This window comes from Xenopus laevis, chromosome 3S (genome assembly GCF_017654675.1).
Source record: "Xenopus laevis strain J_2021 chromosome 3S, Xenopus_laevis_v10.1, whole genome shotgun sequence".
In the NCBI taxonomy this organism is placed as follows: Eukaryota; Metazoa; Chordata; class Amphibia; order Anura; family Pipidae; genus Xenopus; species Xenopus laevis.
The window spans coordinates 55,433,664-55,450,150 of record NC_054376.1 but is presented as its reverse complement, the minus strand read 5'-3'; the positions used below and the strand labels follow the sequence as shown (position 1 = coordinate 55,450,150).

Sequence of the window (16,487 nt, the reverse complement as noted above, 5' to 3'; positions counted from 1 at the left end):
CATGAAATTTCAAAGCTAAGGGTACAAATCTAAAACTGTATATAGGGTGGAATAAAGTTTCAGCACATTATGATTAATATATATTTTTTTCCTCCCCGTCAAGATTGTAAATTCTCCTTGGCAGGGACCTTCTTGCAGTGATATCATACATTCTTTACTGAATTGTATTACATCTGTAAATATTTATTCTTGTTTCTGTCTGTGACGTGCCACACTTGTAGGAATTAGTGATGGGCGAATTTGTCCCTTTACGCTTCACCACAAATTTTGCAGATTTCCAGTGAAATTTGCTAAACTGGCGAAAAATTTGTGAAACGTTGATTTTGACGGTGGCGACAAGCCGGCGGCCATTAAAGTCAATTGGCATCTGTTAATTGTCGCCGGCATCAAAATTGGCGTCGTCGGAACCGTTGAATTGCAAATTCGCAAATTTATTCGCGGCCGGCTAAACGTGCAAATCGCCACAAATTCACACCTGGCGAATAAATTCGCCCATCACTTGTAGTAATATAAAAATAAGTACATACGTTTGCTATTTTTCCAACACATACATAATACATAAAAACATGATGGTATTGGAAAATTTGATACAGAGCAATTGATTAGCTATTACAAGTACTACAATGCTGCACAAGCTAAATACTACATTCTATATGACAATCTTTTTTTGATTGTAAAAAAAAAATGCCTTCTTTATATTGTGTTTCCAGTATTCCACTTTTCCTGTAACTCTGTAATTTACATTTACTTGCAACCTACAGTGGTCCCCGTTATGTCCTTTATTTGGAGGTGGTAGTATCAACTGTTGTCATTTTAATATCAGATTTTCATATAGTTTTGTTGACTGAGTATGTTGAAGCTAAGGGGATATTATCAAATTAGAGGACACAACTGTAGTGTGAACACATTACCTACACCAAAGAATTCTATGATTGCTGCTAAAACAAACTGTAGCATATTGAAAATTATTTCTGGGAAATAGCAATTTCATATGTGCTATAGATATTGTGTTATAGAGTCTACTTTAATATTATTGATATACTGCATGGGATGAAAAAGCAACAGAGGCATTCATCTGCATTTCTCTACTGACTGTTATTCCAGAGAATGGTATTGCAAGAACAAGATAGGTTGAAGCACTGCCACAGATTGGAGTTTTTTGCTTTAGGTGAATGAAAGAAAGAACATAAAGATACTTTTGTGAATATGTTGTTAAAACAACAAAAAAGGAAAAGAAAAACAACATTTTACCCCAACGTTTTAAAAATGGAGTAAAACTGCATTGTTTCGTCAAATCTCCATTCACCCCACTTTTAAATGCATGGGATTAGCAGACTATTGTCAGGGTTTTTCTTTAGAACCAGAACTGAATAATAGTACGGTAGGTTTAAAAACCAGATACAAAAGTATATTTTATAACATTTTATATATAAAAGTAGTTTATTAAAACAAAAGAGCCCGAAAAAACGTACCATTATGATTTTGTACTCAATTTTTTTTCGTGTTTGTCCCAGATTCAAATAAATTGGGCTTTTTTTATTTAACCTGTGCATTTTCTCCTTTTTCCAGTTACAATGGCTGCCTCCATGGCTACACAACAGCTTGTTGATATAAACGATAGTATTGTTTCTAAAGCAAACACACAACTCGTACCAGTGCAGAGGCGTAGTACATATTTTGATACACTTTCAGTTTTTGGTGTTACTGTTCCTCTAACTATTTTTTGAGAGTGGGAAGAAGTCAGTGTACCTGCAAGAAACCTGAACAGGATGAGAACATAGAAAATAGTGCCCTGAACTTTGGATCCCAGTGTTGTAGGGCCATAATACTAGTTAGAATTCTGCATATTTACACATATTTTCTACAGTCTCCAATACCTCTTGACAATAGAATCATCCGATGACCTGTAATACACAGAGAAAACACCACTCCACTTGCAACTAGAGCAGACTTTCATTACAACCAGCAGGTGGTCTTCATAATAGCAGTCAAGGACACAATGATAATGGTTATTTGTGAGAGAAAAACAGTAACCTCATCCTGTATGAAAAATGATTTCAGCTGCATGTGCTTACAATATTTAAGTCCAAATCTAACAAATATATATGACATATACAGTAGAACAAATTATAACTATAGGAAGTGCAACTGGGATGCATACAACGCATCTTCATACCAGCAGGGATTATTCATTGTTTAAGGAATAAAAAAGACCAACCGGAATTAAGTCAAGGGTTTTTTCAATCAAATAGGTCTGTATTTGGTCAAATTCGAATCGAAGTAATAGCGCATTTGATCGAATTCTTATCTACGTTTTTCCCAATTTTTCAAAGTCCACCAATTGACTCCAAATAGGTTCTAGGAGGTCCCCCATAGGCTAAAACAGCAATTCAGCAGGTTTTAGATGGCGAATAGTCGAAGTCGGGTTTACGATATATGAATTTTTGAATTTTTTTAAAATCAAATTTGCACTATTCCCATGTCAAAGTACACAAAAAATATTTGAATTTTTTGAATTCAAAAATTCACCTCGACCTTTGACAAATCTGCCCTAAGGCTTTTAAATTGGTTAGGCACAATAAAAAATGGTGTAAAAAAAGCAAAAAGTAGTTTGGTGCAGATCCAATCTTTATCACTACAAATCTCTTGTCTATCCACTGAAGAAGGACCACAGAAAAGGCTCAATGATACTGAGATTGAGAAAACCATTGGCCCTGTGTGCTAAGGGAGTTCAGCTCAATAACAGGCCACTAATTTAAATATTTGTGGATACACAGGTCTGGTGTTCTGGTGATTCAATGGCAGTATTTTAAAAGGGGGAAAATACCTTGATATTTTAGTTGAACATATTAGTGCATACATTTTGCATAGAAGAACTAGAGTCGCATGTTTGTATTGGGGAAATCCCTGGATAACACTTCTGAAATGGAAAATAACAAAAGGATATTATTACCTGCCATAGATGATGGCCAATGCAAGCTTTCAAAACATTCCGGATGATTATGCTATATTTGTATTTAGTTGGCTGAAAGGGAATTTCTTTAGTATTCCCTGGCAAACATTCTGTGCACACAGTATATGGTATATTAAATATGGTGATGTGTAGTGTTCCACTGTTGTTCCTGGTTGTATTCAGTATTTAAGTAATCATAATATTTGAACGCTGGTATATTAAACCCAAGGGAACTGTAGCAAATTAGGATTCATAAAGCCTCTTAGAGGGAGTATTGTGTGTGATTGGCTAAGGAGTCTGTTAATAGGCTTTAGTGTTATAGCACTGGAACATGTGAAAAAAGCTGTAATTTTCAAATACTCTTTAAGGTGTTTATTCATTGAAATGGGCTGAAATGGCAGAAGAGCATAAAGGTTTTTAAACGGAGAGAAGCAATGTAACAGTCAGAGAAATGTAGAGTGAACTGTCATTATACATTCTGTTCTAAGCACATATAGTAAGGTCCACAAGACACGAAAAAAGGAATATTATAAAAAACTATTTCTAGGGAAAAGACAGAGCTGCTGCAATTTAAGTATTTTTTATTCTTTAACACTTTAAAGACTAAAACATGATTGGTGCTACCGGTGACCATGAGTCTATAAAGTCCACTATACTGGGAATAATTATAAGGTCCACTCTTTGTTTTCAAATCCACTACAATAATTAGGCTATATCGAATTATTATTGATTTGTAAAAAATAAACTCTAAACTCTTCTGCTTTAATTAAATAAATGTATTAAATCATGATAGAAAAGCTATGCCTCATATTTCAGTGTGTGTTCAGCTATTGAGTTTGCAATTAAAATGAACAGAGTTTTGGAAGAAGTACACAATCAAGATTGTTTGCAGGGAACAGGGCTGAAACTAGGGGTAGGCAGAAGAGGCACACAATAGTGTGGGGCATTGAACACATACCTCTTCTTCCTGTGCTCCCCTACTTCAGGCCCTGCATTATTGCAAATGTGCCAGTTTTAATAGCTCCCTACTCCCTCCGAGTCTTCCTACTGGTGCTAAGGTGCTAATCAGCGCATGCTCACAGTTAATTGGCCCGGCACTGGCAGGGAATACAGGAGGGACAGGAAGGAGAAACAAATCCTTCCTTGAAATAATTAATTGCAACTTTATATAGAGAATCTGGTAGTAACTGATTATAATATATGAACAAGAGCAGTATAAAGAGTGAGCACTCACTGATTGGATGTTAAAAAGGCCTCAGACTCAAGTAATTTATAATAAATTAATAAATATAAACCATGTTATTAGTCTAGTGTGTTACAATATATTAATTTATGGATTATGGAAAACCCATTTATTTATTTATTTATTTATTTTTTATGTAAATTAGAAAAGTCATGCCAGTTGATTACATTGCACTGGAATGGTGTACTTGTGGCACCAATAATGAGTGCTTCTGTATTAGAAACTGTAGAAGATGTTGAGCATATATTTTCAAATTTTATATTCAATTTGCACCTTGTATAAATGATATATTCTATCATGTTGGGGTACTTTGATGCTCTTGAAACACTTAGAAGGGGTTTTGCTTGCACATGATTATTATCAGCATGATATGGAATTGTCTTATGAAGAAACAAAGAAAAGGGCAGGCTTATTTATTTAAATCAAAATTGTTATTTAAAGTATTCATTGTGTGGAATGGAATTGCTACTTTTGAGAGCATTCTATATAACAGATAAATAAGTAATAGATTCCATACCTGTTTCAATGTATGGCTCAGTTGAACGGGGCTAACAGTAATACAGTTGCAAAAGTTGATCCACATGTTTCATCATTTAGTAAGGAATGTAGTCACACTGGACTAGGTTCATCCACAATTGGCTCCTGCACAGAATATACTGGGAGACACGACAATGAAAAAAAAACAGTTTATTACTAGAGCACATTGAGCAAGAGTCTGGACCCATTTATGTATGGCTAGTATGGCTACTATTACACTCAGTAATAGATCAAGTTGTAGGAAAGGATGAGGCTAATAATGAGGCTAATAATGTGAAGTTAAATGTCACAATTACGCACTTGTATAGAGTGATAGGTGATTTATTTTAGAATGAGTGGGGTCATGTTGTTAGCATGTTGTCAGTTATAATGAGAGAATGGAAAATATACCAAAGTAAAGGGCAAAAAAGAATGCAGCAAATCAAAAGGGTTACAGTTAGCCCAAAGTGCCAGAGGAGTGCTGTGGTCCAGAATCTTCAATCTTTCATATTATACAGGGTTATAGAGCACTGTTAGTAAAATTATGGGTTAATTAGTATGTTATTTTTAAAATTTTATGTATGCAGCATTTGGTCACTTACAGAATGATTCACAGTCTTTGATCTGAGCTTTGACAGCTGCTTGTTATGTATGTATATGTTTGTGTAGTGCTACATGTATGCCCAGCTCTATGTGTGTGTATATATATATATATATATATATATATATATATATATATATATATATATATATATATATATATATATATATATATATATATATATATATATTAATTAAAGTACTGTAGGTCTCTTCCTTGTAGAGGTAGCTATGGAATCTGAGCGTATTTGATCTAACGATACATGGTATAAGATTGAGACAGAATGCTCAGTGCAGTAATTCCACAAGTGACCATCAGTATAGGTTTTGTCTAGAACTCAGTTTATGGTATCAAGCACATCTAAATGTTTGACACCCCAAATCTTAGAGGGTATCAGCATGGGAATGCTAGAGCAAGTCCAATTTAAATGCTTCCTGCAGTGGTCCTTTCTTTCTCTGGTATGTACTTTTAGTCTGACCGATGCCATATAGTCTGACAGTTATAGACTCACATTTATATTTATTTATAGCTGGGTGAAAATAAATGTACTAATAAGATGATATCTCTTAGCTGCTTTATACGCATTGTATAAAAACCACATGTTAATAAGCTAGACATGGCCATGCTCTATTTTGGCTATGAGCACCCCACACTGGCAGTCTGTTCCTTGTACCGTTAAAAGTTGCCATTTAGCAGTAGCAGATGCATGGACCACTTGTGCCCCTCCCCTTCTTTGCTTTATATGAACTACAGCCCCTAGCTCATTTCTGTCTCCTTCCCCCTCCCCTAGCAGAAAGAAGTCATTACATGAGGGGATCAGTTTTCCAGTTGTCTTCAGAGCCGTGGCTGAAAGCAAAGCTTCTTGTAGTCAAACAGCTACAGAGAAAGAGAGAAAGTTCAGCGCTTAGCATAACAGCCTCACCGAGCTGCGCTGCTCAGATTTTTAGGCACAAGTGCATCTGTTAGCTGTTAGTACTTGGCAGCAGGATTTTCTTTCCTCTAGGATAGTTCTGCCATTGACTTGATAATGATGTTTGTCAGCTCCCTTATCGTCACTTTTCTCTACTTACAAGGAGCAACACCAGCAAGACCTGGGGATGAGGTAAGACAAAATCTCTAAATAGTGGCATTTCTCTTGATTCTTTTCTGTGTTGTACCTGATAAAGGGATTGTTGCAGAGTGTGTGAATGAGGATTAGTTGTTCCAATTATGATGTACGCTTTTCAGGATGTTTCTTTGATTACTTGAAATCTTAACTCATCTGTCATCAGCTAGAATGGATTGCTAGATGGATAGAATACGTAGCTTATACGTTTTTTTTTTTACAGAATGCTGGTACATTTTATTAGGTGACATTCTGTTCAGACAGTATTTCATAGACAATCAAGCTTTTTATAAAGTAAAAGTTAGTGGGAGAGCAACTTGATTTAACATATACTATTCATGTAGTGTCAGTGGCGTAACTAGATGTTGCTGGGCCCCACAGCAAATTAATTTTATGGCCCCCAACATATCCAGTGTTTGTCCTGTTTTACCAATATATGTTCAAATTGCTCATCAATGAGAGCCTCATGGGGCCCCCTGTACCTTCTGGGCCCCCTGCAGCCGCAGGGTCTGCTTCCTCTGTAGTTACGCCCCTGCGTAGTGTATAGTCTCCAAAGGGTAAATGGCCTGACCTAGTGACATGCAATTAAGTTAAGATGTGGTTAGCATCCTAAAAAATGCATATATACTGTGTTTTAGAAAATCCTGGCTTGGGGTGTCCACATGCAGCTCCTATAAATACCTGTAAATGAATGGGAGTATACAGTACATGGCAAGTAAGGAAGGGAGACAACACTGTGCCTGACCATAGTATATTCTAACAATTTAGCCAAGTTGGACATCCATCATATTGAACCTACTGAATACTTGTCAAGAGTGAGGTGTGTACCTGATAACACCTGAACTGGGAACTGGCACTTATATGACAGTGTCACCCACTTTAATCTACAGCACTTTAATACCCCTCCGAACTGTGTCCGTAAGTTACCCTCCCATTTAGACTGTAAGCCCCACGGGGTAGGGTCCTCCTTTTGTCTACTTGACACTAAGCACTTTATCTGTATTGTAATGATATTTTATGTGAAATGTTTTTCTAATAATGCACTTATTGTTACTTAATAATGCAGTGACCCCTTGTTTGTTACTATTAATTTATGGTTTTGCTGTACAATGCTTTGCCCTCAAGGAGCACTATGCAAATAAAAATTGTACATATGTACGTAGGTCTTTGGAAGGCATTGTATTTACCCTTAGAATAATATATTAAAGCAGGTGGGGCCACACAGTTTATTGTAGAGAATTCTCATTTACTAGTTGCTGCTGGTGCTACACTGTATTCCTAAAGTCATTGAAATGTGTGTTTCTGGTAGAGGGTGCATTGCTGGATTCACACCTCAACTGCCTCTATGATAATTGGCCGCCAAGGATATTTTATTGCTGTCAGAAGGGGAATGGCTACACTTTATAGAACAAACTCATTTCCAGCTTCTCTGTGCAGAAATGTTATAAGAGCTTTGTATTAAACATATGAGCAAGAGGTGCTGAAGTTCTAGAGGTTACCCAAGTTCTAGATGCGCATGTATGGGACATACATGCACATCTAGAACTTGGGTAACATTTTTGTCTCCTTTTTTAGAGCTTTGGAGGGAGTAGACCTTGGTTAGTCACAGGCACTGCCTTCTTTCAAATGTAATAATTCATAACTGGCCTTAAATGCATAAACATAGATAAAGCCTTGAGTGTGTTTACATGCACACATGCAATTTGTACTTTTGACTTTAAACCATAAGGAAGCAAGCATAACTGGTGCAATTGTACATGTTTATGTTTACCCTGTTCCTTCTTGTGTATGAGAGTTGTCAAAATGAAGAGATTCTATTTGTGCAAAGGAGCCAGCTCCCACTACCTTTAGCCAAACTTTAGCTGCAGTTACACAAATATATTCAAAAATGTAATTCCTGGTAACACCATTCAATATACGTGGAACGGTACTGCATATTGGAAGCTCGCTTCACTTTATGCTCAAGGGTAAAGAGAAAACTACAGTGAAACTACTAGTGAAGCCAATAAAAACCCACTGCACGTTAACACGCCAACACATAACATTTTGTATGAAAACAGAGGTCTCTGGAATCTCATGAATATCCTTCCTCCAGCCCTTTTTGAAAGTCTGTTCTTTGATATGGAAGGCAATCATAGATTTCTGATTGAAGTTTTGTGACCCAGCACAAGGTCAAGTAAAGTAAAGGCCTTAGTGGCACTTTGAGATATGCCTTTTTTTGTTAGTTCAGCACGCTCACAGTATTAAAAGAGAAGTCGTTTTTAAGACTTATGAGAAAGTTCACTGAACTTTTTTTGCTAGGTGTGAATAAAGTGCAGAATGACAGAGGCTATGAAAATGCCCCTGTTTTCTATTTAATACATGATTGTGCTTGTGCAATATTACTAGCTGGGTTTACGGTTTATACTTTTAAATAGCATTGCAGTCTACAAAACGCGAAAATTTTCCCTTGGGAAGTAAAATGTTCTTACCCCATACATATAGATAATGCAAAGCAGTACAATTGTAGTAAGTTAACACATGTTAAAGTAACTCCAGGAGGGAAAAGACATAAGATCCAGTTAAAAGCTAATCTCAAAACGAATTGTCACAGTAAGTGTCTTGTAAGCATATATGTTATCTTCCCTACAGTCTGTAATGTTTACCATATGTTGTGTACAGTCACACTTGCATATCCATCATTTTGCTCCCCACTGCATGCACTTACTGAATTATATGAAATCAGTCATTTTTTACAAATATATTTCAGTAAAAAGTAGAGCTTGTCTACTAATACAGCCCTATACGTGCCCCCAGTTCAATAACTTATAGCCGTTAAGAGTGATCGGTCTTCTTTGCAGTCATGAAGGAACAAGCATTTTTGGCAAAATGTTAGGCTAAAAAGAAATTTAGCTACATCTGGAACTGGACTGTGGAATATTTTGGGAAAACCCTCTCCTGTTAGACCTGCAGAATCTCCTGCAATCACTTGCAATATCACAATATCACAGAGAGCAATCGATAGAAGGCCTTCCATTTCAGAACTTTGGTCTCTTTTTGGGAAGGCTGCTTACATTTTCATTATTCTACACCATGGAACTTGTCTCTGATAATGCACATGCTACCCAAGGTTAGAGCTAATGGGCCCAGTGTGATCAGGGGCCAAGCCAGAACCACCATCAGGGGGGCACAGGGCAATAAGTGTACCGGGCCTAGCCTGAAGGGGGGGCATGGCAGTGCTGCACTTTCGAAAGAGCCGGCCCCCCTTGACAGCACCTAAGCCGTGCCACCCTTCCGAAGTCCCGAACCGCCGAAAAGTCGAACAGCTGAAGTCCTGAAGCCACAAAATAGCTGTAGCCTAAGTCCCGAAGTGGCGAAAAGACTCGAAGTCACGAAAACAGCCGAAATTGAAGTCTTGAAGCGGGCGAAAAGACACGAAGTCATGAAAACAGCCAAAACTGAAGTCCTGAAGAGGCGAAAAGACCAGAAGTCACAAAAGGAGGCAAAGTTGAAGTCCTGAAGCCACGAGTTCAATTCTACTGAACACCAATGTGTGTGTTTTAATCCCCCTGGCCACCAATGTATTATTTTAATACTCTGTAGGCCCCTGCCACCAATGTTTTTTTAAAAAATATTCTCTGGGGCCCCAATTTTTTTTTACTTGTAAGGAGGCCCTGGCTCCAAAGTTTCTTTTAAAAAAAAAACCTTTAAGGGGAGCCCTTACGCCAATTTTTTTTTTTACTTATCTCCTATATTTTTTACTTATCTCCTATGCCTACCCATTGTTAACCCTTGATATACCCCAACCTTTCGTATAGGGAAAGCCTCCAGTGATGACGCACAAGCAGAGAGTTGTAGTTCAAACACTTTCTCCTTTATTACAATGATGTTCAATTAACCAGTCACACATTCACAGGGCTCAGTCTCCTAGCTTTCCAAAACAACACTTCCTGTAACTGCACACTGCCAGGGGGGACTCAAGTTCACAATGCACCCCTCTTGGGCCCTGACCACTCTCTCCACTTAAAGGAATTGTTCAGTGTAAAAATAAAAACTAGGTAAATAGATAGGCTGTGCAAAATAAAAAATGTTTCTAATATAGTTAGCCAAAAATAAAGGCTGCAGTGACTGGATGTCTAACATACCAGAATACTACTTTCTGCTTTTCAGCTCTCTTGGTTTCCACTGATTGGTTACCAGGCAATAACCAATCAGTGACTTGAGGGGGCGGGCATGTGGGTCATTCCTTTTTGAATATAAGCTGAGTATCGATTGCAAACTCACTGAACAGGTTTGCCCCATCTGGGCCCCCTAAAAGTCGCTGACTAACTCAGAGTTAGAGTGCTGCAAAGCAGGAAGTAGTGTTCTGGCTATTATGTTAGACATCCAGTCACTCCAGCCTTTATAGATTTTTGGCTAACTAACTATATTAGAAACATTTTTTTATTTTGCACAGCCTATTTACCCAGTTATTATTTTTACACTGAACTGTTCCTTTAAGACCTGGTTGATGGGATTCTCACTGGGAACACAATGCCCACTCGCTCCTAGTTGGGCCATAGCTGCCCATGCTAGTACCTAGCTCTCTAACACTTCCTAGAGCATACTATTACACCACTAGGCCCCTCACTACCTACGCTCACCCAGGAGATGACTCTACTGCTGCAGAGTCCACTGCTCATCTCTTCTTCCCATCACTTCCTGAAATCTTCCCACCCTTCTCCACCCACTGGGGACGTTCCCTCACAAGTGTTATCCTCTATCTCCCCTTAATGGCCAACCTAAATATCTGTATTAACCATTACTTAAACATTTATAGTAAACAATTACCATTTTACCCTATTATATCTAATCCTCCTGAAAACCAGACATGTCCTCATTTCTGCCAATTAAACTATTAGTCTACATCTCCACAGGTGGTATTTGTTGTTGTATCTTAGGGGCCTGCATGTCATTAATCTGCCACTGCTGATCATTCCCCATTACAGCAACTAACTAAAACACAAGACATGTTTACTACAATTTAAACATAAATGGACGTGTATTCATGCCATGATCATGTCATTATACTGTAGTTACACTGCTTCATATTGACTGAAATCAACAGCAGTTTCTTGAGTTTTGTCAGCCTGAGCCTAAGTGCCTTTAGCATAAAACATGTAAGGTTTTGTCAGTTCTCTTTATTACCTTTTTCTTGCTCCCCTAGCTTTGGGTTCTTGGATAGCTTATGCAACTTGGTGAAGGTAGTACTGCTAGTTTGAAGTCAAATACTTCTGAACCCCCGTTGAGCCACAGGGTTTTAACATATAAGAATCAACAAATAACATATGTAAAAACTACAAAGTAAAAACTTATTGTGTAGAAGGTCCACTTTGCCAACATTTTGTAGTATGCACTATACATTTTCTTTTATGGCAAATATTTTACCTGTCGGCATTGCTTTGGTCTGCTCTACTCAGCACCTTGTTAATCTGTTATCCTGCTCCTGCATTACTTGATACTCCTCCAGGGCTTTGCAGTATCAGAAGCCGTTTGACATCTTAAATAAATAAACTTGCTGCTTTAAAATATATGGCAGACTTTATTTCTTCTTTGCCAAATGTTTATTTTTCTTAGACCAAACAGCTGTACCCTCTAAGCTACCGTGGGCAACCAAAAAGACTTTCACTGATAGTGTTTAACTGTGCTCAAAGTGGTTGTGTCAGTTAATGAATTAACAATGATTTGTTTATTCCCTTTAGCAGAAATATCATACAATACGTAAATAATTTTCCCTCTATTAGGTTTTTTTTTTCTAGCTTTAAAATGTTTTGCCTTTTTCTGGGTGGGGTTCTGGTGGTTGTGGGGACTGGGAAACATTACCACTTTGCAAAATTTGTCTTGGTTTTCTGTGACCTGAATTGTCAAATCACAGTTCCTATAACTTGCATTATCGCCTTATGTGATTGCTGCACTCCTTTTTGACTCTTCTGATTCTGACAAGAAAAATAGCAATGCTGCAGAATACTAATGTGCAAAGGTGATGGTCTGTTTTTTTTTAGTGCTGCAAAATCAGGCTCTTTATGCTTAACCAAGGAACTTATTTATTTACTAGGTCAATCCAAAAGCATATAGAGAACATATAGCATAAAGAATAGCATTATACTCACAGTACCAGAGAACACTTGATCCCTGCAGGCCAGGGAACAATTACAACAGTAGGTAAGCAGCAATTTCAAATATACCCCAGCTTTCAGCCTTTTCCCTAAGTGGAACCCAGTAGACCTACTAGATCCCTGGTATCTGTACACTTAGTCCCTACTTCTGGGCAATTAGTACCCAGGATCTTAATCCCTCTGACTCTCCTCGTCGGAGCCTTGAGCTGTTCAGCTAAATAACCTATCACTCCTAGAGTTGATCTATTAATGAGTATAGCTATCCTTTTTACTAGGGCCAAAGCACCTAGGTTCCACTACCTGCCTGCTTGGTATTGGCTAAAGTACTGGACTCAGACCGCATGGCTTCTTAGACCTTTATACTATAGCACAGTGCCATCTAGCGTACACTGTGAGAACTACAGGGGCTTACATAAGTAAAGCATGGACACAGGCCCCATTAGGACCCATTTAGGTGTCTATAATACTGAGGATTTGCCTATCAATTTTATGTGAGGATGTCTAAATTATCACATCCTTACATATATTTTTAGACCAATGAAACATCTCACTTTATAATGCATTTAAATTATGTGTAATTGTCTAGACTAATAGAAAACACTTCTACTTTTTGAGCTAATTTATGAAGATGATGATGATGATTATCAATCACACCTGGTATGCTAAAGGCTGTGTCAGTTTCTGTATTTAGAACCAGAAGTTGCATACTGTATACATAGGTATTGGATCAGTTTTGCTGAAAGCTCTGAATTACTGGAAGGCCATCTTTCACAGATGCCATTTTAATCAAATAAATCAAATGTTTAAACTGTATTTCCATTTTTCGCTGTAATAATAAAACAGCACCTTGTATGTAATCCCATCTTAGATATAATTCATCCTTATTGGAGCCAGAACAATTCTATTGGTTTTAAATAATGTTTAAATTATTTTTTTTATTAGACTTGAGATAAAGATATCCAAATTACAGAAATACACCTTATTTGGAACCCATACCTGTATACAGGTGTGAGGTAGTCAATATGTAGACAGGATGTTGATGTCCCCTGCAACATGCCGTACTTTGTACAACAAAAAGGATGCTGTCAGACAGGCCCAGACTGGCAATCTGTGGGTTCTGGCAAAGAGGGGCTGCTATAAGGTGAAAGTCACTATTTAGTTGGCTGGTGGGGGGCTGTTTGGGCCTCTGTGTGGGCTGATTGGGCCTCTTTGTACCTGAAATGCCAGGGCCTATTTCAATTCTCAGTCCAGACCTGTCAGGCTGGGCCACTGTTGAGTGGCTTACAGGTAAGAGCCTAGGTGCTGTGTAACATGGAAACAGCGGGTATTTAATGTGCTGATACACAGGAAACATGTTGTCGCGTGGAAAAATTTATTAAAGTAAATGCAGGCAACACAACTGGTTATTTGCAAGAAAAACAGATGTCCTTTTACCGGGTCAGTGGTCAGAGGCAGGCTGCAGGCAAGAGTGATCTGAAGAATAGGCAAAAAGGTCAGGACTGGCGGCAAACTTCGAGAGTCCGGTAAACTGTCCCAGGTCAGGGGCAGGCTGAAGGCAGAGAATGGTCGAAGACACAGGCCGGGGTCAAATACCAGGAAATCCAATAGTTAATGGGAGCAGGGAGCGGAGAACCAGGCAGAATAAGGACAGGAACAGGGAACAAGGCAGGAATCTGGCACAGGAGTCACAGGAACAAGTAGTACACTGGATCTAGCATGGGAGCTTCAATGATCAAGCAATGGGGAATTGTTTGCAACAAGCTTATAAGGCCCCTTAATTGGCAAATTACAAACACCTGGTGAGCAAGGAGGAGGAGGTGAGCAAACAAATAAGGTAACAGGAGTGTCTTTAATCATACAAGTAGGATCAGACTCCAAAGGTCTACAGTGGCTCAATGAAGCAATGCAATGATTCCGAGTAGCTCCTGACAGATGCATGAGGCAGTGGCACTAGAGGATGCTAGGAGCCCCTATGCCTAACACATGGCTTTTCCAGATTTTTGATCCTATGCATGGCACTGAGTGCAACTGGAGGATGAGCAGGGGTGCAAGTGATATTTGTGTGGGCAGTGCACTAACATCCATATGGAATAAATGGAACTGCATCTAGGCAAGAACAGTACCATACAGTACATACGTATTGAGGTTAGTACCCTGGCACCTGCTGCCCTCATACTAAATGAGCCTTACTGTATACAATGGTTACCTACCATGCTGTTTGCCTATTGTTTCTGAAGCTGATTGATTCCCTTTGCAGATATATTTCTAAAGAATGTTGTGGCTGTGGTACTGTATTAACTATAATTGTCCTCTTCCAGAACACTGCTTCTGAGTGTAGCATGAGTGAAACCTGTAAGAAGCATTTGTTATAATTTCCGCAGGTCAGTAATTCCCTGCATACAAGGGGATGAAAGATAAAAAGGGAGAGTTGAAAATGAAATCTCTCCTGGAAATGTGTATTTTGCCAGTATGAGTAAAACAGTCACAATGCAGTTACTTCATGTTTTTATATGGCTTTCCTCTTTTGTTTCACAAGGAACTGTTTAACTCTTCAACTAGCTGCCCGTGAGGGAATGATTTGATTGCTGCAGGTGGTTTCTTAGCTGCCGGTTCTTTCATCGTAAACTCTTGCCACTTCAGCAACACCCCAGCATCACAAGTGACCTCCTGACACTTGGCTATATGCCTGGCTCTTTTCTAAATGCACTTCTGTGCATGGATTATCAAACACTACTTGTTTGGAAAGTGTGCCTACAAATATGGACATGCTCAGTTCTTTAACACACGCTTGAAATTTAGTCAGAAATGTTCTGCTCATGCATCTAATTCTTAGGGGCAGATTTATCAAGGGTCGAAGTGAATTCGAGGGAATTTTCGAAGTAAAAAAATTCGAAATTCAAAGTAATTTTTTGGATACTTCGACCATCGAATAGGATACTAAGACTACGACTTCAAATTTTTATTCGAAGTAAAATAGTTTGAATATTCGACCATTCGATAATCAAAGTACTGCCTCTAAAAAAAACTTTGAATTCAATACTTTGCCAAATTAAACCTGCTGAAGTGCTATGTTAGCCTATGGGGACCTTCTAGAGCAGTTTTCTAAGTTTTTTTGAAGTCGAAGAAAAATCGATCGCTGAAATCCTTCAAATTTGTTTTATTAGAACGATTTTACTTCGACCGCAAATGGCCAAATTTGATGAAAAAAAAAACGTCAACTTCGATATTCGAAGTAATTCAATTCGATGATCGAATTTCAAAGTATTTTCAACTTTGACCCTTGATAAATCTGCCCCTTAGTGTCATATTGTCCATTCCATGCAGAAACTATTAAAAAGTGACTTTTCCTAAACCACAATGCATTGCAGTATGAAATGTAATTGCATTTTAATTGGCACTTCCTTAACTGCAGAGAAAATGTAATCTATTTCTATTCTAATCTGGGGCAAATGTTGGAGTGGGGAGTAAAAGACTTTTTGGTTTCATAGAAAGGAATAATTAAATTTCCGCTACTGTAATTGTCAGTAGGAACTTCAATAGACATAATACGTTTCCACCAATAAATATATTACTGAATTCCCTAAAACAATAACTTTAACTTAAATATACCAGGATATCTTAATTTATTTTCTTTTGTCTTCTCTATTTTCTTTCTCTATGGAAAATGTAATAACACTTTAGGGATTATGTAATAAGAGGTGCAAAGTATACTACACGTCTATTCAGCTATAGTAACGATGACCATTTACCGGTGAATGTTGAAAAGTAAAAATCTCATTGGTTGCTGAACCTGAGCAAATGTTGTGCCTTTTATTACATATGGGTATTAGACATGAATAAACTCATGTATCTGTCAGTATTTGCATATGCTTTCTGTCTGACACACCCTTGTTTTGTAAAGTGCTGCATAATATGTTGGCACTTAATAAATTCTT

General features: G+C 37.9%; 1 protein-coding gene across 2 annotated transcripts in view; it reads left to right on the top strand.

The window, feature by feature from the left end:
- Positions 1–16,487, top strand: part of thsd4.S (thrombospondin type 1 domain containing 4 S homeolog) — a 309,110-nt gene that overhangs the window by 196,089 nt on the left and 96,534 nt on the right. The window contains exon 1 of one of the 2 annotated variants that reach the window (XM_018255491.2): positions 6,111–6,415. The exons of the other annotated variant lie outside the window; for it this stretch is intronic. Within the exon in view, the coding sequence (XP_018110980.1) occupies positions 6,341–6,415 (75 nt within the window). The 5' untranslated portion in view covers positions 6,111–6,340. Of the gene's footprint in view, positions 1–6,110; positions 6,416–16,487 lie in introns of those variants that run through there. 2 annotated transcript variants of the gene reach the window in all.